Raw genomic sequence first — 27,444 nt, forward strand, 5'->3', positions numbered from 1 at the left:
TTCAGTACTTGAAGGCTGCGTTATTTATTCCAACAGCTTATATAGTTTTATCAAACCATCTTTAACACAAAACATGTCTCCTAAAAGAGAGAAGGGTGTGAGATCCTACCAGAGATCATCTCAGCTAACAGCTTGCAAAGTTAAGCCTGAATTTTAACAGTCAAACCAGCAAAATGTTTCTCCCCTCCCCTTAACAATACCTTAAAATGCTAAAACCCGAAGAAAAACATGCCTGTGGCTGGTGCTGCTGGTCTGTAGGTGGAGTTCATCCACACAGAGCTGTGCTTTGGTCCTTTCCTGATGCTCAGTGGCAGCAGCACAGGTGAGTGGTGCTTGACGTGAAGGCAGCGGGACTGGCCGGGTCCCTTCCCCGCTGCCCACCCTGATGAGGGACCACATGGACAGTCCAGAGGCCAGGTTAGGTCTAAGATGCAGATGAGGGTGAGGCTTAGAAAAACCAATAATCTAAATTCCTAATCTATGGAAACAGAATAAATAATAGTCTAAATTTAAAAAGGAGGAAGGTACCTTGGACAGGAAAGTCTGACATGTCTATTATTACTGAAACTGTTTTTTCCCCTAGGGGAAAATTGCAGCTAAGGCATCTTGAGAATGGCTCATATCACTACAACCACGGCAGTGTTGCTCTAAATCACTAGGGATAGGAGCAGAAGTCTTTTGGAGGCGTCAGTCCTTGCACAGCATCTTGTAGTGCTCTAAACAAAAACGGTTGCAGCAGAGGCATTTGACAGACAACTTGCTGTTCCAGGTTGGATTTTGTCCGCAGATTCAACAGCAAATTCTGGTTTAATGTTCACAGCAAGGCCCTCCTCCTGCCCATCCCACCCCCTGTACACTGTCATGGGGAGGGGCTGTTTTCTTGCCCCTTTGGTCTTGCTCCAGGGTCGTTCTCAGAAGAAGTGGCATCTCTTTGGCTTTCTGCAGAAGGGAGGATTGGGAAGAAAGCACGGTTACACCCTGCTGAGGACACAAGCGATCAGTAGTTGCCACAACTGATTTTATTCAGATCGTCACCTGCAGACCTAGCGCTACCCTCCTGCGGCCAGATATTTGGCTTAAGGCTATTGGGTTCTCCCTTCTCATTCCTGGAATACAAATGCTTCTCACGCTGCCGGTGATGCTGGAGGGAGCCTGGGGGCAGGGATGTGCTCTCCTGGATTAACCTGCCACAGCAACTCACAAGTGCTCCAGGAATTCCTGCCAGACAGCCTGGCAGCTAGCTGAGATGCTGGCTGTTAGAAAAGCTCTAGTTTGTCCTTGTTACGGATGGGTGGGTGGAGAGGTGCTAGTATGGACATGTTGAAAGAGGTACAGTTAGGGTAATGTGTTCTAAAGTGGTTTTATAGTTACAGATTGTAGGCTGGAGGACTAAAAGAGCAAGGGCAAAAACTGAGTTTACCCTCTGCGGTGGTGCTGGATGTTTTGTTGCTCGTTAGTGAAATCAGAGTGGCTGGTTTGCTTGTGCTGTGAACAGAGGATTCATGCTCCTTGTAGCCAGCTGGCCAGTATATACTGAGCAGGGTGATCCTGCTGCCGTGTTTGGGCTACAGGGGAAGATTTGTAGGTGGCTGGTGGTGTTTAAAATTATTTCTGTGACCTTTAAGATACCGTGGAACTATTTGAAGGCTGATTTAAAAAAAAAACAACCCAAAGCAACCAGCAAAGAAAAAGCAAACCACAACCTGCCCCACACTTGATTTCTATAAAGCCTAAGGTATACCTGATGTGTAATTTGCTGTGGGATGGCTCTTGGTCAGCCCAGGGCTTGTTCAAGCACCAGTGGCTCTACAAACCAGCCGAGCGAAGGGTCTTGGCTGGAGTGTGCAGTGCTCATGTGCCAGGAACCCCGGGACCACCCTGTTCACTGCAACAGCCCCTCGGCCTGGGGAGTCTCCCACTAGCTGAGTACCCACCGAGCATGAAGACACTGGCTGTAGCAAGGAATGGGAGCTTTCTCCCGAGCATCTGTGTGATGCTCCCAGAGGCAGCACTGGTCAGCTGTACTGCCGTTTGGTGCCTTGCTCTTCCAGCCTGAGCGCCAGGAGCTGAGCTTACCGGTGTCTGCAGCAGCTCACCTGCTCCTTCAACGGCGAGGTCACCTAGGTCCTTGGTCAGCTTGCGCATGCTGATGGTGGTTGCATCTCGTTGGATGTCATGGACAGCGTTCCTCCGACCAGCCCGATCGCAGGAAATAAAGTCGGTGTATGTGCTGGACTCTACCTCCATTGCATCTCTATACACCTGCAAAATGCTGCAGAGAAAACACAGCTGTGAGGTCAAGGATGCTCAGCAAGCCTGGAGTCATGGCTTTGCCCAGGTTAGGTTACTCTGTGGAGTTAAATTACAGCATGAAAAAATAGTCCCTGTAATTCTGCTCCGGCTCCTCTAACAGCAGCTACTAAAATCTCAGATATCAACCCTGTCATGTGGGACGGTGCGGAGGGTGACCCATCATGCTGGGTGAGGGCAGGTGGGCAGGGAGGGTCCATCCCAGCTGCCTTGCTGGTCCTCATTCTGCCTTCCCATTGCAAAGCAAGGCAGACAAGGTGTTTGCCTCCCCTTTTGAGCTTCTGTCCTTCTTTAGGAGCTGCAAGGTCACTTGCAGCAGCTTTTTCCCTACAGAAAAAGCCTTACAGAAAAAGCCCTCCTTCTGCCTCAAAATGCCGTGGGAGCTTTGAACGGAGGCCAAATCTGGCTCACTGTGGGGGGGATGGGGTGCTGATCCAACCTGAATTCGTAATGGGGAACGGTCAGGGCCTGGATGGGTACCCGCTGGAAAGCTGGGGGAGCAGGGCAGCATGTTGTGGGGATGGGGCTTTGGGTGAGTACTGATCTCTGCTGGCTGCCAGATGCCACTGAAAAAGTGTCACACTGGACTGCTTTGGGATAAGCACTTTAAGATGTGAAAATCAGACCTTCTGTGAGATGTTTGGATCCCTTCGCTCCAGGCTGGTGTCTGTGCCAAGCACAGAGCATGAAGAAAGGCTTGGAGCAGCCACTCGTCACACGCCAGCCCCGCTGCGAGCCAGCCTTTAGTTCAGCCTGTCAAGTCCTTAAGTTGTTGGTTTTTCATTCTAGCTGATGGTGTAACTCGGGTCCAGGGAGCTCACCGGCCTGGGGAGCGCAGCGCAGGCGTCCTGGCTCCTTGCAGAGCTCGCAAGCGCACGCTGCCTCTGCCCTGGCAACCTGGGGCTCGCTCTGCTCCTGCTCTTCTTTATTCAGTTTGGCACTTAGTTTCTTTTTCTACATGGAAGTTGGAGATTGATTGTTGTCTCATCTGTGATTCTACTCACTGTGAAAAATGCCCTTAGCCCTGCTGATGCTGCCAATACTTGAAGGAGGTCCCAATCAGAAACACTTGTGTGTAATGAAAAAAAATTCAGCGTCTTGTCATTCACTTGCTTTTGTGTCTTGGGGTTAACAACCCGCTGAGAAATTTGCCTAGCCTCCTGTACAAATCCTGCTTTAAGACTGATCTTCCTACTAGGGAAATCTGCTGGCAAACCACCAGCCTGGGCTGGAATCGCACTCCTTGCTCTGTAACCCCCAATGTTCAGGCATTAGAAAGGAGATACTGGCGAAGAAGCAATAGCCAGGACAAAAGAGGTTAAATTCTCCCCATTCCTGAGACTGAGCAGGGTGCAGTAACCTCAAACCTGCACAAACCCAGTACATTTTGGTAGCTCCAGGGACTCCTCCCTTGGTGCTGATGCCCGCTCAGGCAGTGCTGGCACCAGTTCGCTGGTGGGTCGTGGGGCTTGGCCCACCCAGACCCCCCAGGACAAGAGATTTGCTTCTCCGAATCCAGCACATCCTTGCAAACACGCGCCTCCTCTCAGGGCTTGGTGTCCATCTAGCCCCTGTTAAATGACCCCCAGCAAAAGCTGCATCCTCTGTCCCAGGGAGAGATGCCAACTGTTATTTCTCCTTGACTTCCCTCCTCCCTTTCCAGGCATGCCCTTTCTGCGACGAGGCACCCGCTCTGGATGCAGCAGGCTGGTTGATCTCAGCGAGCAAAGCGCCTTTTTCCCAGGGCAGGACAAGCATCCATCATTCCCAGACAAGTCCTCCTCACAGCCCATGGCATCCCACAGGCTGCTGACTGTCTGTAGCTTAGGGAGGCTTCCCTAAGTGATCCTGGGTCCACCTTCACATCAGTGAGGCCAATCCCGGGGTGGTATGCTCAGAAGTCCTCCTGCACTTGCACCGGAGATGGACCACCTGGTTCGTAGGATAGACTCCACAGACAGGGGAGCAGGAGCCGGCCAGCTCCAGGATGCAGCATCTTCCCGGTGTCCCTTGATGTAGCTGCCAACGGGGGGTGTGCTCACCTGCGGCAGTGCCAAAGGGCGGAATGCCCCATCACATGGGAAAAGGATGGGATCTTGATTAAAAACAGGGGAAGGAACCAAGTGTGCAGAAGCTGGTCCTGCTCAGGGCAGGCTTGGTCCCAGCTCAGCGGACGGCAGATGGCGCGTGTGGTTTAGTTATTTTCCGTGGCTGGGCAGGCGCCTGCCTTCCCCTCTCTGCGCAGAGAGCTGGAGAGGGCGGATTTATGAGCAAAGCTTTCAAATTTGTGCAGTTCCTTCAGGATTTTCAAGGTAGGAGGCTCTCAAAAGCCTTGCAGGCAGACCCCTCCCCACTGGCAGGGACACACCAGCCTCTACCTCCAGGCAGCTGTCAGACCGAGGAGGTGATGGGAGCAGCCACCTCAATTTTTTGATAGAAAAACCTGATTTTTCAAAGAGCATTTTCACATTTCCAGGCAGATGCGTAACAGTTCAGTGGGTTTTTAGTCAGTGGAAGAATCTTTCAACATCTGCCAGGGGCAAGAAAGGAACCACTTTCCCTCTTGCCCACGTAGTTCAACCTGAAACTGTGTCACTGTGGGCAGTCATTTAGCAGTGGCAGGGGGTGCAAAGAGCGCTGCAGCACCCGCCAGCCCCCCACCTACAGTTTTTCATACTCCCGTGGGCCGGCAGGAGGGAATGATTTTGCTCTTGCAAAGCACATTGCCAGAGCTTTTGCCAGGTGTTGTGGGAATAAGCCCACAGCACACAAATACACTGTGCAAGGGGTTCCAGGGTGCTTTGAAGACATGATTCAGCTTGTCCCCAGAGGGCCATTTTGTGCCTCCCTTCCCTCCTTGCTGTTGATGGGAGTAGGAATGGTCCCTGCACCCTCGGCGCAGCATACCAACCTGTGGAGGCAGGGCAGGGGACATGTGGCACGGTGACAAAGGACCTGCTGCCAGTGGCTCATCCCTCAAAAACTTTTCTGTGCTGCTTGGAGGGAGGTTGTATCCCCTCCAGATGGCCACAAGTGAAGAAGCCCCTTGCAAGCTGCCACAGGCACCCGACGTGTCCCCAGAGCTGCCTCTGCTCCCATGCCCCCTGAAACAATCTGGCTCTGCCAAACCTGCCCTTTGGTCTCAACTTATTTTTCTGTGTTGTCTTGTGAGGGCTAAAAAATCTGGAGCTGTAATAGTCTTGGCTTTGCTGGCATGAGCTCAGCTTCTGGAGCGGTTTTGCTCTTGGATTGCAGCTGGGCTCACCGGCATTTTCCAGTGATGGAACAGCTGGCTTTGCTGTGGATGGTTGCAGCTAAACAAGCCGTACTTATACTGGGGCTGAATTGTACCCATTTAAAAGGTGGATGCTAAGAAATTCAAAGGTTAAATGTTTTTTCTGCCTTTCCGTAGAAGAAACCAGGGCATTTCTTTTGGGTCAGCTCAGTGTCGCTCTTGGTCCCACTGGCAAGCCAGCGTTTCAGTCCCATTTCCCCGTTTGCCTGCTTCTCCACAGCACAGATACCAGAGACTACAAGCAAACAGCTACTGCAAATAATATAAGAATGGCAGACAAATGACCTGGAAACACCAGGGACAGGTTAAACTCAACACAGGGCCATGTGCCTGCAGGGCAAACACAAGCCCTGTGACCTGAGCCAGTGGCCAGGCTCTAACTCCCAGGGATCAGATGGATGTTACAGTCACACCCAGCCCTGGATTCCAGTTTCAAGGAAACCCTTCACACGATATCGCATCTGTCCCTTGTCTAGGTTAATCTGTAGGCTTTTTATGGCTAGGATGGGATATTTTTGGACTCCACAGTGATGCTGGCCATCAGCAAGCTGGGCTGAATTCAGCCAGCTTCCCCTCCGCTGCCTGCTCTGCTCCCTTGCTGCTCTGCCTCTTACCTCTTGCCATCCTCAGGATTTTCCGCTCCACCTAACCCACCTTTGCCGTGAGCACAAAGGGCCCCTAGGCCAGAGAAAGTCCTGTTTGTCTCTGCATGGCAGCCGTGACATTTTTGGGCATAAGGTGGCTTAGTCACCTGCTTAGACATCCCTTTAGGGCAGCCAGCACAGCACCCCTGGGCTGCTGTAAGGAAGGAGGTCCAAAGGCTGAACACAGCAATGGATTTCCCTGCCTAACTAAGCCTGGAATCGTTGCCTGCTCCCACCCTGCTTTCCTTCAGAGATGTCCCTCTTCCTCAGGAGCAAGCAGAGGCATTGCCCTGCCCACAGTGCTCTCCCCTGGGACACCCAAGGAGGGGGACCTGCGCCTTGTCCCCCCCTGCGGCCGCAGCGGGCAGCCCCCGAGGGCAGGGACCTCGATGCCGAGCCGAGCTCCCAGAGCAGGAGCCCCAGCAGACTGATGTCCTGGGGTGCTGCTGCCCATCTGGGGCCCTGGGCCAGCCCATTGCCAGTGGCAAGAACCAACAGCTGTGGGTTCTGGTTGGAGATGGCTCCCCCATCCCACAGCCCAGCGGGGGATGTGCTCTCCCACCTGCTTGGTGTCACACCAGCAGGTCTAATGCTCTCCTTTGGCCGCCAAACTTCTAGAGTCATAAAGCCACAAAGCCGAGCTAAACCTTGCTGTGTTTCTGGGGTGAAATTTCAAAGTTCTGCCAGGGAACAGGGATGCAACCCCTTCTTCTACTCATGCATCGCATCCCACTTCTCTCCCCTTCATTAGCAACCTGCAGGGGCCATGGCATGAAGTCACAGGGTCGCCTTCAAACCCTCCGCATTGTGCAGTGCCCCTTGCCCTTTCATTCCAGGGTACAGTGACTATTATTAGACCTCTCCTGCTGGGGCCGGATCCATAACAACAGCAAAACATACTCAACAGCCCTGCTGGGCTTTTAAAATATTTACAGTGTAAGATGGTTTACTGCAGAGGGGGGCCTGGTAGAGCACAGAGACGGGAGCACCGGGATTTCTGTGCTCCCTGTGGGGCTGCTGTGAGGTTTCCTGCTGGGAGAGTCGCATCCAGCAAGGAGGAAAAAAAATCCCGTAGGCTGAAGCCATCACTTGAGGTCAGGGGGTTTCCACCAACTGTCTGACAGCTTCCAGCTGGAATTTCTGCAAATTTTCCACTGGGTCTTGTCTGGGAAGATGGGTGAGGGGCTGCACATCAAAGAAGGAGGGCTCTGCGATGGTGTTATTGGGGTTAGAGAGTATTTTTAGACCTGTGCTCATGCCTAAAAGGCCTTGCTGTGGCTCATGACCCCCATGCACTAGAACTTAGACCTGTGGCCAGAAGCCAAGCTGAAGATGCAAATGCCCGGTTGGGAGCCTGGTCTGGTAGTGGCTACGTATGCAACAGGCATTGGTAGGGCTGTTGACAGGGTCTGCATCAGCGCAGAGCTCCCCTGCTTTCCTGCTGGGTCTGTGGACCCATCAAAATGTGGTGGTGATGGGTCTCGTTGGCCAGAATTGATATGCTCCAAGCTGCTGAGCCCCAGGTTTCCCAGCGGATTGAGGAAACAGGCAGGATCATGGCAGCAGCCTGGTCTCCTATGAGGGCACATGTGTCCCGTGCTGAGCAAATTCTTTCCAGGCAAGAATAGTGTGAAAATGCCTCACCACACTTCAGTGGTGAAGAGATGTCAAGGCTAGGCATGGCACACTGGTATTTTTGGAAAGCTTTTGCTGTGGGATTCCTCATAACTCTGCACCCTCTGGCTCTTACACTAAATACAATCAATTCAGTCAGCACAGACATCACAGCTTCTCCGGCCACTGCAGTGGTTTTGCAGGAGCAGAGCTTCTAGGGTTCTCTAGGACTTAGTGGAAATTTATAATTAATTTAGGAAGAGAGCAGATACAGCAGGGGGACTGGGGCTCAGTGTCCACAAGCAGATCCCTCCTTTTCCTTTGGCCTGGTTTTACAGTATAAAGGCCACTTAATGCCCGTAGAACTGGTAACTAATTGCTTAGCCCCAGGTCTAAGATTAGGCTTGGAGACTCCTCTGCAACTTCACAAACTTTGCATTTAGCTCTACCAAGCCCCTTAAACTCCATCCCCTCCCTCCTGGCCTTCAGCACACCCTCAGGGACCCCTGCTGCAGTGTCTCTGCTGTCCCAGGCAGTTCCTGCTGCCCCACATCCTCCCAGCCACTGCCTGGCTCCCAGCTGATACAGGAGAAGCTCCAGACAGATTTCAAAATCACGTCCAACCCTTGGCATAGGGGTAGGGTGAGTCTTTATGTGCGCTGCTGCAGTCCCCATGGGAGAGGGGAAGGCTTGGGGCGGGGAGTGTGGGAGCCAGGAGGGGATTGCTCAGCCCCACCGGCATCTCGTTAAGGTCAGGATGTGTGGGTGAAGGCGGGAGGGAGCCAGTCCGTCCGTCTGTCCGTCCACCAGGAGGGCAGCCCGGTGCCCAGCTCTGGCCATGCAGCACTGCCAGCCAGCATCCCCGTGGCTGGAGCAGGCAGCACCCCTCTGCCAGCCCCACGGGAACGGGTGCTGAGCATCTGCTCCAAAAATCCCGTGCCACGCAGGAATCACAGTTTGCCTTGGCAACCAGAGTTGATGGAGCTCTCTGCTCCTCCCTCCTCTCAGCACCAAGCCTTGGCTACAGCTTCAGCCTCTTCTGCAGCTTCTCACTAAGTTGATTAATGGAAATAATTGGTCTCTTTGTGCATCTGGAGACAGTTGCCGTGACAGCAGTTGTATTTTTGTTTTGTTCCCGAGTTGAACTTGTTTTTCACATCCCACAGCTTCAAAGTGCTAATAAATCAGGGCACTCGGGTGTCATCCCCCCCCACCTCTGAAAGGTGCACATCCCTCCGAGGGATGGGGTGGCAGAGCGGGATGAGGCACACTCAGCCCTAGCAGCCCTTAGGATGTGGCAGGCTGGCACCTTTCTCCCCCCCCACATTTTTCACCCACTCAAGCCAGGTGGCTTGAGGCACACTGGGTGGACACGATATTCTGACTTCTGCACAGAAAGCAGCGAGACAGATTCCTTGTGTTCACCCAGCATGGCCACGAGCACCCATCACCTTGTGAGCCAGCACCCAAGTGTCTCTCTGTCCCCTGCAGAGACCCTTTCAAAGCTGTAAAAAGTATGAGGCCATGAGTCCCTTCTCCATTATTTTTATTTTCTCCTGATTTCTTCTTTCCCTTCCTTTACTTGTCAACATATTTTTACATGAACAAAACCAGTGACTGCGTGGAAGATCTGCTAATGCAGATTTGCAAAGCAGATGAACCACAGACAAGTCACATTAAACCCTTCAGCTGCAAAAGCCCCACAGCTGCTGTCACAGGCATGTTTCAGGAAGACTCGTGTATTTTCCCTGCTTGTGATGTGCATCACACTTGGCCACGGGGTAGATTCCTTTGCAATGGAAAGCCCCTCCAGACTTGGGTTCCCTGTCTTCCCCCAAATCATTCAGGAAGAAAAGTCCCTACTGGATTTCACCTCAAAGGCTGGAAACCCCTGCCGTGGTCCCACAGGTCTTCTGATCACACCAAGGTGCTGACCTCTGAGTGAACATCACCTACTCAAACCCCGCTTGAATTCCTGGCCCAGGGTCCCTCACTGCCAGCACCACCTCCCCAACACCTTGCAGGCTTCCCTGAGCAAGGAGAAGTCAAGTAAGTGCTGAGGAGATGCAGCTGGGGGTATTTTCTAAGTTTCTATCCTAGCACAGCTGCCCTTGTCACATATAAAAGGAAGGTGTGAGCCATAGCAGCCCTCGATGGGATGGCTCTGTTTCTGGGTGGAAGAGGACCTTTCTATGCCAACAGAGGTGAGCGAGAACAGGTTTTTATTTTTATGCCTAACGAGAAAGAGTAATTTTGTCTAGCTTTTCTTTGTGATGTGAGGAGTGGAGCTCTCCTGCTGTGTGGGAGCAGTGCTGGTGTGGCTGGGAAGGCGAGCTTGGCTTGGAAGAGGTGCTGTGCAGGCTGTGCCTGTGCGGTTCTGCCTGCTGCTAGGTGAGGGGGCTCTGCTTAGCACGGGGGGTGTGAGGCTGAGAGCCACCTGTCCTGGCTTTTCCTTATTCAGGCTTGCACAACCCCATAGAAAGTCTCATCCAGCATCCAAAGGGCCCCTTGGACTTGGTGTGGTGTAAGGGGCTGAGTGAGAAGCTGTGAAGTCTCCTGAGGTGTGAGAGCCCTGGCAGCTCCCAACAGTACTTAAAAATAACTGGGGCAACTCTTCGGAGCATCAGTGTGGAAGGAGGCCGATTAGCAAAACCAGGCTTAGCTCTGGCTGCCCACCCCACGGCAGGGGAGCAAGCTGGCCCCAGACCTCCCACCCCAGGCAGGGGCAGTGCTTGCCTGGGAAGATCTATCTTTGGGAGCTGTGGGAGGGATTGGGTGCCTGGCATGGTGCTGTTGGTGTTTTACATACAATAGAAAAGGAAAGTGTAGAGTGAAACACAGGCTGGCGGTGAGAAGTGGCTGAGCTAAGCCCTTCTGGGTGGCTCCACGGCTCCCGTTACCCACTGAGATCAGCAGTCCCTTTGGCTGTGTGACCTTGCTGGGACCTCCACATGGGCAGGGAAAGCTCTGCTGGCGTGCACACCCCCTTCTCTGACTGTTTCTGTGATGGGTGAAGTTTTGTACATCTGTGTCAGGTGATAGCAGCTTCTGCAAGGCAGGGTAAATCTGTCTGCGTAAGTCACCAGGGATGTGACATCTAGTCACGAGTTGAGGCAGCGCTCGAGACGTGCCTGTAACGTTACACTGGGATGCTCAGCAATCGTTGCAAGTTACAGTCTCAGAAAAGGTGAAGCTTCTAATGAAATGAATTGCCAGCTATGTTATGGTCCACTTGAAAGGCGGGCCAGGTGTAGGATACAGGTGATGCAGGATATAGGTGAAGGATGCAGGAGATGAACTGCTCTGAGGGACCTGCAGGAGAAATGTCTACCTGTGCCAAAGAGTCCTGAGATCCTGCATAGCCAGACCAGCAAACAATACAACCATGGCAGATCTGTGTACAGGAGAGCTGAGCGCAGGAACAAGAGAAAGCAGCAAGATGACATGAGGACTGAGGAGATGCTCTGGGCACAGCAGCCATGGAAGCGAAACCATAAAAAGGACTGTCTGAGCTGGCAGATCTGCCGTTTACACAAGTGCTGCAAAAGGTTAAGCTTTGGGGGTTCCCTGGATCTTGCTGGGCTCGCTCTACCCACAGAGCAAAACTCGCTTACATGGTTGTGTACAGGCAAATGATATTTCCATGCAAAGCACGCGGGCAGCCTGCGAGCAGGACTTGCAAACGATGTCCGTGTGGCTGGCAGAGGAGAGGCATGGCTTGCACTAGGGGCTGCACTTAGTCAGCCCTGGGACACTGCCTGGGACAAGTACATGGCTATGAAGTATGGAAAATACAGCAGGAAAGTCATTCCAGCAAAATTATTGGTATTTTTTTCCCTTTAGCAGCTTTCTAGCGTCTAGTAATTCACAATATACAGAGGGAGGACAAGTGATTCTATGAAATGGGAAGGAGAACCTCATTCCTGTTTGTGTAATATCTCCCTGTGAATAAAAATTTTATCAGTCCATAATGTGAATCTTTACCTGATTTAGTTGACTTTCCTTCTGGACATGACTTCAAACAAGTTTCGTACGCAGCAGGGCAACAGCTTCTGGGGAAGGGAAAGAAAATAAATGTAAGAAAACATAATCTGTGCTTTTGTTGGGAAGCATAAAGCTCAGCTGCTTTTTTCCACCAGCTAGGACAGCCGAGGGGATGTGGGGTCTGGCGGGGCTCTGCCCAGCAGGCTCAGCCGGAGCCTGGCTTGGGGACACCAGGCGCAGGGCTGCGGGTGTTCGTATGGCACCTCGGGAGGGTTTGTGCCAACAGAGGTTTGGCCTTTCATGTCTAAGAGCAAGGAAAGGCCAGCCAGGGGCTGGCTTTGCAGAAGTTCTCCTTGGTTTTGCTTCTCCTTTTGTTGACCTGTGAGTGTACCGGGGAGAGCTGCAGCCACTCGTGCCCCCTGACCTGCTCCACGGGGGGACCGGCAGCTGTGTGTGGGGGTGTGTATAAATGGCCATCGGTTTGCAGCTCCACTGCCCTTTAAAGAAGTGACACTTCCGTGTCGGCTTTTCCAAGGCAAAAGGGGAAGCTTGATCTGGTACTTGTAATCACCTTGCTGTATGGGTTTTGCTGCACAAAGAAACCTTGGGTTCCTTTGCTGTTTGTGCATGGCTGTGCCTTCCCCCCTGTCCCCAAGCCCCGCTCAGAGACATTTCCTCTGTGGCCTCAACATCTGTGGGTGCGTTGCAATCTCCTGACCTGCAGAGCCCAGCCAAACAAGACACTTGCTTATTTTAGCAGCTGTTTCAGCTTTCAGACTTTTTGGAACATTATGGACTATTTTTTTTCACTTTGTCCCAGGGACAAATATTAACAGAACAGAAAGCAAGAGAAAAACCATTTAACCATATAAGCAGTAGCTCATCCAGCAATTGATTGGTCTGGCCCATCGGTGTCGAGTACCACTCTGGCTAGAACTATTCCCCATCATTTCCCAAGCTGGGAGAGATCTACAGCTTTTCTCTTTATTTTTTTGACCCACTTTTAAAACTCCCTAGCTGTTGGAGCCGACAACTTGCTGGCTCTGGTCCTGCTTCAAGGACAGGGCACTTGCTGCTTCTGTGTGTCAGTTTGCCCATCTGTTAAACGGAGCTATTAATACTCGCTCCCCTCGCTAGATGCTTCAAATATTTGTAAAGCACTTTCGGATCTGCAGATGACAGACTTACAGAAGTGGAAAATACTAATTATGATCATGACAGTAGCCAGACAAAGACGTGGAGATTTTACAATACACTTTTGGTGTTCACCCCATTCACAGGGAAGTGCTTACTGGAAACACTGGACCGGAAAAGAAACACTATTCCCACAACTCGGGGAATATGCATCACCCTTTTGGGGCACCAAGTAGGCAAACAAAAGCAGGAAGGAAGAAAGGCAGCTTTGGAAATCTATAAGTCTTTATTTTCTTCCTTTGCCTTCCTGCCCTGCTCTGGCTTGTGTGCTACATAGCCCAAACAGTTAAACCTCCAGCACTTGATGGGTTGCAAAATATCTCGAAATATGTGGCCCTCTGCCAAGAAAGGCTTACAGAAGATTGGAGCAATGATGCTCTGAAGTAGAAGTTACCACCGAACAGCCCTCTTCCTGATGGGATGTGGGGTGAAACACATTTTTCTTTCAAAGCAGGCTGATTTTGGTGATGAAAACTCTTAAGCAACTGGTATTGGCTTTCCTACCCTGCAGCCCTGGCTCTGGTTCAATATTTCCCCCCACAGCTCTCACTGGGGAATCTGGAGTCTGCAAACCTGAAGCTGAGCCCCTTGCTCCATCCCTGAAGGCTCATCCTTTTCCAGTTCTTCTGGTCCTTCTGCTCCTGGGGTGAGAGGTAGAGCTCTGAAGGCCCCTCTGTGCAAAGGCCAGGCAACAACCTACATGGATTTCAGGGATTTAAGGGTGGTGAGGTCCATGCAGTATGCCTAAGGATGGGGTAAAGTCACTTAGAGAAGAACACTTTACATCTCCTGATCTAGTCCTATAACCCATCAAGGTACATGGATTATTCTGGGACTCCTGTGGAAATAAATGTTCATGGCATAGCTAAACATCCATACCCCATCAGGAATGAACTACAAGGGCATCAGCATGATGCACGTGTTTGAGGTTCAGATTCCCTCCATGTTTATCAGCTGTTACCCAAAAGGAGCAAACACACAAAACAAGCTCGATGCTCTCAACATTGCTTCAAAATGAATATATGTTCAAAGCAAACAAAAAAAAGCTTTTTGGTGGGATTCAGCATCATTCTACACAGCAGCTGTTATGGTGCTGCTTTTGATCCAGAGAGGAAATCCTTTCTGGTTTCAAGCAAGGTGATGGGAGCAGAGAGAAGGTTGTTCTAGTGTCTTTTGACTCCTGGGTAAACAACAGGCTGCACGCGCTGCTGGTGGGAACAGGAGCCCACTGCCTCCTCTAGTGCCCTGTCCCCGGCAGCAGCTGGCATCCTTGGCCTCAGAGGTGCAAGAAAGCTTGTAACTATAGTGGAATGTTTTTCATAAGTCACTAATTACCCTGATCCAGCAAGTTTTATAATCCTTAAAATACAATGTCCTCTTAATCATACCCAGGATTGTTTTGCTACTGAGATAACTACCTGATCTCCATTAAAATGCCTTCTGAGCTCTTTGTTCCAGCGATACCTTGTGGCGACGAGCACCACAGATTAAGTACACTTTGTGGAAACGGTAATTCCAGTAAAGTTGATGACTCTCTGGTGGGGATATGTTTGGCTTATTACATCACTGCAAATATCAACAAAAGTTGGCATTTTGTCGCTTGCTGGGGAGTTCCTGAGGCAGCGGTTGGCAGCGTGCCTGCGTGCAGGAGCTGTGCAAAGCGCAGCGAGCCCAGCCTCGCCGGGGCTCTGCTGGGGAGGGAGCGTTGGGGAGCTCGCTGTGCAAGCCAGGAACAGGTGGTGTAAAGTACGTATCCCCGTGGGCTCGGAGGGAGTGAGAGCTTTCAAACCGGGGAACAGGTCATTCATAGTCCAGTGGCTGTTCTTCCCGCTCACGCTACAGGTGCCGGCTGAGCCCTGGAGCGATGTCTCAGCCTCTCCAGCTGCCATTGTGAGGAGCTGGGGACAAAGTCCACCCACAGCTGAACCTGCCCTTCTCGCTGTTGAGCAGCTCCCTTATGACTTGGCTTTTTCTAGTCATGGGGCTAGAGACAGCTAGAAGCATGGTCGGGTTTTGGGTTTGGGGTTTTCTTTCCCTCTCCTCTAAAATGGGTACCGTGATGGAAACCCTGTTTTCTGGATCAGTCCATAAATACAGCTTTGGTGACACAAGGAAACCTTGAAGAGTGTGAACAAGGTGAAAATGGGAGAGACCAGAACTGGCTGGCATAGAAAGGCAAACAAAAGGCTGGGTTTCAGCTTCTGCTGTTCCTTATGGACTTGTATATTCATCCCTGACCGTGCCACAGACCTGTATGAACCCAGGAAAATCATCTGCTTTGTGTGTAGCCTATGGAAAACAGGAATAACGCTGGTGCCTAGTCGCCCAGACAGGCTGCAGGGATTAACACACAGCAGTATGCTGCAGGACCTGGCTCTGAAATGTGGGAGATCAGGAAATATTAATAACTTGGAAAATGTTTTCCATAGTTATATCGGGCGGCAGGGTTATGTACCTGTGGGTATTCCTCTGAGTGGGCTCAAAAGTAGTTTTAGTTTTCTTTGGAATAAGAGGATAAAGGAAAAAAGCAAAAGTCCTCATTCTAGCTCACCGCATGCCTGTAGAGCTCCTCAGAACTGGCCCCTGAGTACAGAAATACTGGGTGGCTGGAAGATGCATGGCTGTGAAAGTCCTTGGGTTTCCATCTCTTTGTGGCCAGGCTGCCTATGCTGGGAGCCCATATACTGTAATTAATGGTCTCCAGCTTTTTGAGGCATCGGAGCCCATGCTCTCTGGAAAGCGTCCTTGAAAATGATGGCATGGGGGACTTGTACATCCATGTGGAACTCAGTCTGAAGGACTGACTCAATGCCCTGCTCTGTGCTTGAGGTATATTAAGCAGTCCTGGTGCATCCATGTTTGTAAATGGCCATTTAACCTACATCAGCACTATAAATGAATCCAGCCATTGAGGATCTCTTCATGCAACCTTCTTTCCCAAACACAATCCCTCATGAGAGCAGAAAAGAGGCAGTTTCTCAGTTGGGTGGCCACGCATTAGCATGGTGGCCCTTTCCAGCCAAGAGTCTCAGAAGCCAAGGTCTGCCCCACAACTACCGAAGCCAGGCACGCTGACCTCACCACGAGTGAACATCCCAGAGCCTGAAGGGCTGCAACCATCTGAGGGTCTCTGCCACCCGGTCAAGCCATCCCCACTCCATAAGTCTCCCCTCGTGCTTGCACTGCTGCAGCATCCCCGCTGCAGCTGCCTCTTGCTCATTTGACCGCAGCATGTCCCCCTCTTAGTGCGAGTCACCCAGGGCATTGCTTCTGGGTTCACAGCTGTGCTTGGCTCTTGTTCTGCAGAAATGTTTCCCTTTGCTTAGAGCGGGTAAATATTTCCCAAACACCCCTTTGGGGCCAAGGCATCGTGTGCATGTGAAAGCTCATCACCGTGGCTCGCTACCAGCTCCTTGGGGGACTCCAGAGAGAGGAGGGAAAGACACACAGCTCTGAGGTGGAGGAATTTGCAAAGCCTCCTGAGAATACCGCCACACAGCAGTTCTTTTTTTATCCTAAGCCTTTGCCTGTTAAAACATTTGCTTGGAAAGCTGGATGCCAGCGAGCCTCCAAGCCTGCTTCTGCTGTCACATGCTGCAAAGCTCTCACTTATGCCTGCAGTTCGAAGGGAAGCCCCGGGCAGCCCTGCAGCTCCTGACAGCCCTAAGGATAGATTCATGCCATGGCCCCACACAGGCGGCACACTCGGTGCCTGTCCCGCAGACTGGCATCCTTTCTCGTGCAAGCACAGAGCCACCCCGATGCTGTAAGGGATTCCCTCCAGCGTGTTGCTCAGAATAAAAGGGCGCGTGTCAGAAATGAGGCCAGAAATCCCTGCGGGGGTCACTGATCCACGGTCCTGGGTGACTTCTAACCGCCACATCTGCTCTCCGTGCTACCTCTTTGCAGCAAGCACTGAACTGCATGATTTTCCAAGTGAAGCAGCAGCCACCTCCCTGCCATCAGCCTACAAACGGTTTCTCCCAACAACAAAAAAAACTGGGAGGCAGCTTAGTGTTTCATCTCAGTTTGTGGGCAGCAAAACTCTGGCTGTTCACAGTCGGTTAGGTAAAAGTTAACCGTATCTCTAAACAAACCACCTCTTTGTAGCACAGCTGGGGGCAGCGGGTGAGCAGCCGCTCTCTGTGCTGCCAGTCTGGTCTCCTGGCCGCCATCCATCCCAGCCCCACGCCTGCCCCACATGCCTGCACAGCCCTACTTACGGCCACCCAGGGTCCCGCTGCTCCTGGAATGCCCAGCTCCACGGTCCTGCTGCCGAGGAAGCGATCGAGGCTGGATTACACCCTGCTGGTGTCTCTGCCCAGTGTGGCGAGCAGCCGAGCCGGCCAGGGGATCGCAGCCAGTTTCAGACTTGCTGTTTCCTTATACTGGGAGCTGCTAAATGAAGTTGCACTTCTGGGGCCGAGGGGCGTGTTCTCCTCCCTCCCAAGTCAGTCCCTGCCTGCTGTAATCCAATGCTCATCCCGATGATGTCAAGCAGCTACTGCTCAACTCCTACCTTACAGTCGGCAGGAGAGATCCGTTTCCTTTTCACAGCGATCTTTGTTTAGCTTCGCCTTGTAACCCCATCTCCTGGCAGCTGCATGTGCCCGAGCATCCTCCCTTCGATGCCGGGTGCTGCGGCAGCTGCTGCAAGGTGCTTCCTCCTGCCTCCTCCGGTGCATCGCTTGGGTGCACGTCCCAGCTGCATCCCGCCGTTCACCCTCTCCATCGGGGCTTGGCCAAAGGTGCCACTGCACCCTGAGCTCCTTTGCCAGCTGTAGTGCTGACAAAATGCCTCCCAAGAGAAAAACAGCTTTGTGTCTTTTTAGAGTGCCTTTTACTCCACTGACTCCCACGGGGTAAAATCCAAGCATGCTGCAGCTCATCTGCCCCTGCATGCCAGCCTTATGTGGGGGTGAAATGCAGAGGTGGGCACAGCACCTGGATTGAAGGTGGGGAGGGTGCTTAGGGCAAGGCAATATCAAGCACGTACCTTTGTACCCACCCTGCTGTGAAGCACAGCCTGGCAGCTCTCGGTGAGCTCAGGGCGGCTCCAGAACAAGAGGAAGTTTGAGCTGTTCTTGGCACCACAGGGGTCCAGGAAGGTCCCTCTGGGTGGTATCACCTTCCTGTGCTACGTCTGCCTTGGGGACACTGCTGGGTGGCTGAAGCCAAACGAACAAGGTGGTTGCAGTGCCAGGTCTCCAGTCATCCTGCTGGCCCTTGCTCCAGCCCAGCCCTACCAGCGTGTAGCAAGGTGTGTGAGCACACAAGGGTGTGCACAGTGCTGTCTGCTCCTGCCTGAACACCCAGACTGGAGCAGGGCTCGTTAGTGCTAATTGTTTTGCTGAGAGAGTTAAAGATTCACTCCATCCCTGCTGTAAGGTCACTGGAGTTCTCAGCCTCGTAAGGGGAGAAGTGGCACGACTGAACTGGAGAGCACCGAGGGTGTTTGCCAAGGACTGGATCCAGTCCCCGTTTGAGCTAGACAAGCTTTTATTTCAGGGCAAAGTGAGCAGTGGGAGCCAGGACTTGGCTCTGCCAGCCTGCCATCTCGCTGAGCACCACAGACACAGAAGCGCCGTCTCTGCCATCCATCTCTGCCATCCGGCAGCTCTGCCATGGCAGATGGGCCCCAGAGCCGGTGGGTGCTGGCGAGGAGCACCAGCCTCTCCTCTCGCCCCGGCACCGGCTGCGCAGCCGGACCCGCTCCACCTCTGCTGACTCCAGCCAGAATGTGTGTGTGCGCCTGAAAACACGCTGTTTGCCGTGAGATACCCACACCCCTGCCATCGCACGCAGGAAGAGATAAAAACACCAACAAAAGCAGCAGGCAGTGCAGGAAACACCCTGATGACAATACCGAGGCACAGAGGAAGGGGAACGGACCTCAACAGAGCAAAACATCACCATGCTCCGTGCATCCCCACACTGACCTCGTGTAGCTCTGCCTCCTGATTCAATTCGGGTTTATTTCCAAACCAGCCCTGGGAAGCCACTTTGATTTCCTGAGACGTCTCTCTCCCCAGTGCTTCTGAGTCACGCGTTACTACTTGTCTAAAAGTAAGGGTAAGGGATTCACCTGCCTGTCTTGGTGAGATGCAACGGAGGGAGGAGAGCTCTGCCACGCTGTGCCGAGGGACCGGCACAGCCTCGGGAGGTTGCTACGCTGGCCTGGCCAAAGCTGCAGTTTTCTCTCGACTCCAGCTTGTGTTTGAAAGCGATCCAGAAGGCAGCGGCTTCACACTAACGCTTGGAGCGCAGGGTCTGAAGGCCAAACCTGGTAAGGGTGCAAATGCTACACTAGCAACCCAGGCGTTGGCTTGGCAGCCTGCGGCCAGCACCGTTACTGCAGGCAATGTATAGCACTGGCAACAACAAAGCACTTCAGAAAACCAGCACAGCATATGTACTTTTAAAATAAGATGTGATTTTGCCTTACTCAGACCTCCCAACCCTGTGTGTCTGGTCCTGGGAACAAGCCCCTGAGAGAATCCATCAAAGAGTCCATCCTTCTCTGCACACACTCGCGTGTCCTTGCAGTGACCTCCTCATCCAACACTATCCCCTACAAGGACTGGTCAAACATTTTCCATCAAAACTCTTTTGAAGTAGAAAAATGCAGTTTCGAATTTTCTACAGAACATAATTTTTTTTTTCACAAGGGGAAAAAAAATAAATCCCGAGATGCCAAAAAGTTTGCCTGAAATCTTAACCCATTAGGATAAAAACGCATGGCTTTCAATCTATTTAGCCTTCTTATTTTTAAATGAGAGTTGACATTTTTCACTGGAAAGCCACCTGAACTTCTAGTTAATTCTCAGGTTCACTGTTTCTTGTCCTATTGCTCCACACACCATAAGACGTTCACCCAGAGGTGTGGGCTCTGAGTAAATGCAGTTCCTATCCCACCATAGTGAGAAGACGTTACAGCTGCCTGGCACGGCATGCTCCACGTGATGGATGGCATTACAGCCTTGAGCCAACTGACTCAGCTGCAGTCACAATCAGCCTTTAATGGCTTCTACTTTACCGATACACTGTATTTGATGAGGTTTATGCTGCCTGTTGCATCCATCTGCTTTATACTGTGCTACCCCCTGTGGTCTAGGACTGGTGGCAATGTCACTGCTGCTCTGGACAGCAGGAGGTTTGGCGCTGCTCTGTTGGCTGCTGCTGCTGTTGATGATGCAGTTGGTCTGCAGAGAATTGCGGTGCTTTTTTTTAGCTCTGCATCACAGAGTGGGATGCAGGGAGCAGTACCCCAGCGAAGGGATGGTCCTACGATGCCCTGCAGCTTGCGCTGTGGGTGCCACCTTCACTGCTGCGGTGCAGCACAGAACGAGAGAGCAGGGCTCAGGGAAGAGCAACAAGCTGTTCTGTGGGTTGACAGTCAACCTTCAGCTGGAGGGAGGGACAAAGCCAGAGCAATCTCGTAAGGCAAATGAGTCAAAATGAGGTGAGAGTATCCCTGAGGGTGCTAATGTAAAGAAACCCACCCCCGGAGCCATGCTGCGATGCTGGATTGCATGCTGCCTGCTCCAGCAAGAAAAACCACCAGCACAAAGGACTGTTCGGGAAGCTTTAAAGCCCAGGGAGACAAGATGTCACTTCTGAAGGATCTGACCTGCCTCTGACCTGAATGTTTTTGTAGCCTGAGCCTCGCTTCCCTCAGAAGCTTGTGCTGCCGGGGTTGGAGCAGCGCTGTGATAGCCTGCTGATGTAGCATGAAGCTTCCTCACGTAAGAGCAGCTTCCCGCTGCATTTCCCAGGCATTGAGCTCTCTGTGTCACTTGATGTCATCAAGATTGCAAGGAAATGTGGAATGGCACAAGATACGCATGGAAAAAATGTGACAACTTCGTTATTTTTTTCCCAGACTTCCTCCCCCAAAATAAATACTTTAAATAAACTTTGATCAAAAAACGCACAGAACATATTTCAGCAGTCTGCTGGACTCTTTAAGGAAAGTGTGAATATCTTAAGCCATCAAGTAACAGCTTGCACTTGGAGATTCGTGAGAAGAGAAACTGGCAGGTAAAAGCAGCTTTAGTGAGAAGCCACTCTTTGCTGTCAAAGGGAAAACATGGTTTGCCATCGGTCAAGGAAGAGAGAATGGGTGTCGGGACAGCTGAATGAATTATCAGCACTCAGACCCATTTTGTTTTTATAGAAGTTGTTCATCCAGAAAGGTTCATCAACAAGTGAAATGAAAAAAGCTTGTAATGAGGCTAAACTCATTAGCGAACCGGCTGCAGGGCCACCTCTGAAGCGGGCAGGGTCGAAGAGCCATGCAGGGCAGTGGGGAGCCCCTCGGGACAGTGGGGACGTGCATCGCAGCTGCTGGCAGGGTGGCTCGGTGTGGGGCTGACATGCCAGCAGGGCAGAGCACACTCAAAAAACTGTTTACTTTGAGCTGGAGCTATTTTTAGCTGCAGTAATCTGTGCAGAGATGATAAAGCTTTTCATTGCAAAGTGAGTGGCTGTGCTTTGCTTCTGGGCAATTTCACTCCATGAGCTCATCCCTTCCCCCTTCCCAGCCGTTACTCCCCACGGACCTTATCTCCTCTGTCTGTTGAGCCAAACACCTCCAAAAGCTTTGTCCCGGCTATGCAGGTTGGAGTCTCAGCCCAAACTGAGATTTTTTTCCCCTCTTTCCCTAGGGAATGTATTCAGTCTGGAAAATAAATGAACTTTTTTTTTTTTTTTTTTTTTTTAAGTCTCCAAAGTCCGGTTCAAAGCTTTTGCTGAAAGCCCGTCATAGAGAAGCACCCTCTAATCCTTCATTTCTGCAAAACTGTCCAAAGGCTCTTGCAGCATCAGTCACTTGATGGTTCCCTCTTTGCAGCTGCCACAAACACAAGCAGGTCTCAAACTCAGATCTCGTGGCAAGCCAGCCATCAGGCAGTGACAGCACTGCCCCACGCCGCGCTTTACCCAAGGGGTCCCCAAGCCCATCACAAACTCCCTTACACATTCTATATAAGAAGCACTTTACCTGCTGCTGATAGGAGAAAGCGTGGCAGCTGGCTAGCGGCACAAAGACTACAAAACAAGCACAAATCCTGCTTGGTAAGGGATTTGTTTGTCTAAAGGAATCCAGAAGCTTCTTCAGTGTAAACCCACAAAGGTCATGCATCCAGCACATGCTTCACCAGAAAATCATCCCACTAGTAAAAGCTTTCTGATTTGGGACACGGGGTGAACAGCAGCATCGCTGTCAGCTCAGGGACATATTCAGGGGGGGTGGGGAGAATATGCGAGTATTAATTAAATAGGCATGCTAAGAAAGGTCAGATACACAGAAAAAGCTAAAAACGATTGTCAGGATGAGAAGGTACAACAGGAGAGGTGTTGCTCAAGTTGATTGCAAGTGCCTGCTCAGGTCTCGCTGGCAGGGAAGCAGGAGACACTGCTGTCCCCACGCAGGTCCTCCTTCCCTTTGTCCCTCTTTCTGCTGGAGGGGGTGGTTGGAAAAAAACGAGCAGCAGGCTGTGTTGGCAGTTGTGCTTCTCTCTTTTGGAGAGCAAAGGGGTATGCTAATAAATGAGAAGAAAACAGTTGTCTCTGTCAGCTTTATAACACATACCAGAGCCACCCAGCCAATGGTGATGGTTTTTCCCTGGTGTTTGGCAACCAGACGCGGATTCCTGTTGCAGATGTGCAGAAGGCATGTAAATATTTTGATCCTGACTTGTGCTCTCAGATAAGCGGGCTTTCACGTGATTTTATTTCATGCACTCTGAATGAGGTACTCCTGCTTTGGAATGGTGAGGGATCAAACTCAGGTTATTAATCCTCTGTTGTGAGTCAAAAGACTGCAAGCTTCAAGCTTCACCCGATACACTCATTCTCTTCCTAAGGTTGGGAAAAAATACAGCCTAACCTCCTGGCATGATTCCCTGCTTTCCACGTTGGTTCATTAAAGGGTACATGTAACCAGATGCCTTCTCACGAAGCAGCTGGCCACCGTGACAGCCAGGATAAGCTCAGCAAGGCTGTTCCTGTGTCCTGTGCCATCCCATGCCCTCAGACACGGTACCCTTGATCTATCCTCACTGTTCCCGAGGCCATAAAGACTGGGACTGGGGAGGTGCAGCATCCCTGTGATCTGGTTTGAGAGCAGCAGGAGTTCAGGGTGCTCCATGGGAAGAGCTTCATGTTCTGGTCAGGGAACAAAATATTCTGTTTGTGCTGACAGTGTGCATAAAATAAAACCAGGGTTTGCCTAATGACCTGGGAGCATTCCACTCAGGCATTGCATACAGCCCTTTGCTCCCAGCATCGTACTGGGAGCCCGCCTTGGGTTCCAGGTGTTGCCCAGGTGTGCAGTGGCTGACAGGGAGGTGTAAGCAAAGGTGACAGGGCCACCCTGCATGTTGGGTGGACCAGAGAGGGGCTCTGCCACCCCAGGGTGGATGCAAGGGCTGCCAAAACCCTGTTGTTCCTTACCGACTGCGTGGGCAGAGTACAGTGCTGGCTCCTGGGAGGAATGTGGGATGCTGCGGGGCATGGGATTTGCCAGGAGGCAGAGCCATTAATTCTGAAATGATCCTGGCGGTGCTACAGTGTGTAACCACCTTCCATCCCAACTGTAGTAGCAGATATTAAGACATAGTCTCAGCCTGGGAAAGCTTAGTCTTTTAAATAGCCAAGACAGAGAAAAATAAAGGAAAAGAGATATTATCATCTCCTTTTGGCAGTTGGCTAATGGAAGGACAGAAGGCTAAATGACCACTACAGAGACACATTATCACCCAGCCCAGAACATTAAACTTGTCCACACTGTTGCTGGCAGCATCTCCATGCCTGTCGCAGATGGACAGCCCGATGCTCTTGCGGGGCCCTGCCAGCAGACCTTCCTCACCTAATAATGGCCAATGCCACTCCCCACTGCTCTTGGGTTGTATTTTATTTACTGGGGTTTGTGTCATGATTGTTCCCTTATGGTTATTCTAGCATCTCCAGTTTTTAAAGGGTTCCACTTATTCCCTTAATTCACTGTATCTGTTTCAGATTCTTGCTTTCTCCCAAAGCTGGGCTGAGGTTTTTTGGACAGGTGTAAAGTTTTTGCTTTTATGCAGGACTACAGCTTTTTTGGACACAGAGTTTAATGTTTTCATGCAGATTCCAGTTGCTGCTCATTTTGGTGGCTTAAATAATATCCTTTTATAACATCTCTCAAGTTTTCAGCTTTGTAAAACTTGGCCTGATAAAGCATCAAGTATCTTTATTCAGATTATCCATTGCAAGAATAATTTAGCAGTGGCATTTAAACAGACAAGACATCAGCTTCCTTGAGCCATACATTAAAACCTTATTTTCGTACAATCTCAAGTTAGATGCCTTATAAAAGGTCTTGCAGAAGACCCTTTAATTAAAATCCTACCATCCAGGCTGCCCTGGGGCAGAGAGTTTCAGTCATAGTTAATATAAAAGTCTGGGTTTGGGTCTGGGCTCCTTGCCCTCATACTGAGTGAGGTGTAAATGCCACTCACCATCCAAAATACCCTTTGCCCAAACTGCTGTGCTGCCTGGCAGCTCCTCCCTGCATGCAAAGGTGGCTGCAATATTTCTGACCTGCTCTGTATGCTGCAAGCTATCAGTGCAACAGTCATGCCATTATTTCTGTATGTAAACATATTTCTATATGTTGGCCATCCTGCACAGGCACGTTCAAGGCAGCAGCCTCTACAGCAAGCTATGCACCTGTAAAATGCCGCACTTGATAGATGGGCACTTTGCAAACTGCCCTTTCCGAGCTGGCTGTGGCTGCTGGGACCTGGCTGACCAACCGAGCTGCTAGGCAGGGGGATGGTGTACAGAACTGCACTTGCAGTGCAGAATTGGTACCCCAACCCGCCCCAGCTCTCCCTATCGCTATGGCAACTGGCAGGAGATCTCTGTTTGGACAAGAGGTGTGTGCTCCGCAGCAGCGCTGGCTGCTTTCCTGCAGAAACAAGGGCTCAAACTAGGCAACCAGGAGGGAAAACCCTCTTTATTGTGACTAAGAGGCCCTTTTAGTTATTATTTATCCAAGTCTCCAGGCACTGTAACATATCATTAATAATATAATCAAATCTAAGCAATCTTCAAGGATGAGTTGAACAAGCATGTAGCCAGTTGGGAACCTGAAGAATTCCTTTATGCTTCTTCATTGCTTATGGGAAGACCATCGTCGTCCCTCCAACAGCAACACCAAACACACCCCTTCTGTGCTGAAGGCAGGAGGTCACCAGCTTTTCAGTATCTAAACCAGTTTGGGAAGTTAAGCCTGCTAGCTGTCACATTGCTAACAAGAATGTGGGTGAAACTGAGAGCTAGGATTAATAGAATAACAGCTCCCCCTTTTCCCATCTTTATTTGCATGACATGAAAAAAAAAAAAAGACTCACTGAATCTACTGGTTTATTAGATAACTGTAAGATGCAAAATTAGAGAAACCTCATAGATTTGATATTGAAATGTTGGAAGCTGGAGTGTGTGATCTCACCTGCAGAGTAATTACTAATCTGGAGTAAACCACTACTTGATAGGGGTCTTTACCCCAAGAATTAATGTGGAGGGGCTTGTGTGCTATGGATTTCATCCTAATTTGCTGCGTGCTGACTTCCTCATGTAAAGAGGTCATCTTGGCAAGGCTTATGGTATATTTACCACTATTTGTTCAACGGTGCTTTAAACTGGGACATCACCACAGTCCAAACAATTCAGTTGTGCCTGCTGGCTAGGGATCCAGCCCAGCGAGAGCCCGGAGCTGACACTGGCATTGTCAGCAATGGTATCCAGACAAGCTAAGTTTGGGAAGCTGTTGTCTTTCATCATTCAACATTTTCAGTTGGGTTCATTTAGTTCCAAGCTGGGTAATTACAGCCTCATTATTTTTCCTTTTTACAATGAAGACAAGACCGCAAGCCAGGCAGAATAATTCCTCCTGCTACCGTTGCCAAGATATGATAGCACATCTACGCCATAAGGAATGTGTCATGATATCAGTTTTATTAATGGTAAATAATGGCCCTTCAGTGAAGCAATACCTTAATGCCAGCTGGTGCCTAGCCATAAAACGCTAACTAAATTTCAAATCCTATAGACAGATAATTGAGTCAAGATTATCACTGCCCAGCACATTCCTTGTTGACCAGCATGCGTCAGGTGTTGCATGTTGGTTTATTCACTGAAATTAGTATCTGGCTGCAATCAGTCTTCCATTCTAAACCCACAAAAACTCATCTAAAAATAAGATATCAAAGTTCCCACGACAGTAAGTAGAGGCCAGGACAAAGGGAGTGATGGTAGATCAGGTATCAGAGAGCAAAACTCATCCTGTCTGTCCACCTTCACTGGCAAGAGGGAGAGCTCGCTGACTACCATGAGTAGATACCTACCTTGTAGGCAGCTTCAATGCAGTGAGATGAAACCCACCCAAGTAGGAAAGGAGAAGAGACACCTCATTGATGCTGTTGTATCTCACCAAAGGCTCTGTGTTCTTGTAGGGACTTTTCTCAGACCAGAAACCACTGCTGGTGCAGTGAAATTTTCTGACATACACTTGGGCACCAGCATGTCCACTTCTGCTTTGCTTTGATGGCTCTTGCATGAAATTGTTTGAGGACTGTAACAATACTAAATATGCATTTGGAAAAAACAGCTTTGAAAAGAAAATACCCCCAAGAATTGCATTGTGGGACTATCAAAGCATCAGGTTCTGCACAAGCCCCTGAAAACACGGTAACAAAGTTGTACTTTGTTATACAGGTATACAACGCAGCTATTCATTAAAAATGGTAAGCCATCCTTTAGAGTCTGAAAAAAACCTTCTGCCATTATCTCACAATGACTGCAAATTCAGGACTGAACTATTATTTATGTTAGGGGGATATCACTCTGCTTCTGCCACTGGAACACCTGTGGGGGTCAAGCTTAGCAAGGTACCCTGCTTTTGTTTCCCATGGACACCCTTAATTTTGCAGTGACATGACACTCTCAATGAACATTTAAAAAATTTGTGTGTGTGTTTGTAGTAAAGGCTCCGTGTTCTCAAGTGTGTTCTGCCGCAGGAAGCTGGTTCATAAGATCCCCCTGATAAACCAACACTCAGCCTTCAGTTCTTCCCCTTTCCTCCCTTCCAGAATTGAGCTTGTGGCTGTTCCTGCCCCCAGTGATGTGGGCACAGCGAGTGCTGAGCCTTGTCAGCTCTTGCCCTGCACGGCCTTGGGCAAACTGCTTGATTTAGACTCTCTCAGGCAACAGCCCTATTGAACTCAATGATGTGACTAGAATTAGACTCCCCTAGGGTACTTTTTTTCTAAACCATCTAGGATGGGAAAAACATTTCTATAAAGAATGCCATGACTCACTCTCCAACAGCATGGAGGCTCAGAGCAACCAGAAAAGAGT

At 50.6% G+C, this 27,444-nt stretch overlaps 1 protein-coding gene across 3 annotated transcripts; it reads right to left on the reverse strand.

Moving 5' to 3' along the window:
* On the reverse strand, positions 1-27,444 carry PKIG (cAMP-dependent protein kinase inhibitor gamma). 3 transcript variants are annotated; one of them, XM_080406060.1, is made up of 4 exons: positions 26,433-27,444; positions 11,848-11,915; positions 2,097-2,272; positions 1-939 (listed from the first exon to the last, which is right to left on the reverse strand). In XM_080406060.1, exons 3-4 carry the CDS (start codon positions 2,245-2,247, stop codon positions 860-862), a joined length of 231 nt encoding a protein of 76 aa, XP_080262186.1. In that variant the 5' UTR covers positions 2,248-2,272; positions 11,848-11,915; positions 26,433-27,444; the 3' UTR covers positions 1-859. The 3 variants fall into 3 exon arrangements, with proteins under 3 accessions (XP_080262186.1, XP_080262185.1, XP_080262184.1); XM_080406059.1 differs by lacking the exon at positions 26,433-27,444 and adding an exon at positions 17,561-18,066; XM_080406058.1 differs by lacking the exon at positions 26,433-27,444 and adding an exon at positions 17,265-17,529.

This window comes from Falco punctatus (genome assembly GCF_963210335.1).
Source record: "Falco punctatus genome assembly, chromosome: 10".
NCBI lineage: Eukaryota > Metazoa > Chordata > Aves > Falconiformes > Falconidae > Falco > Falco punctatus.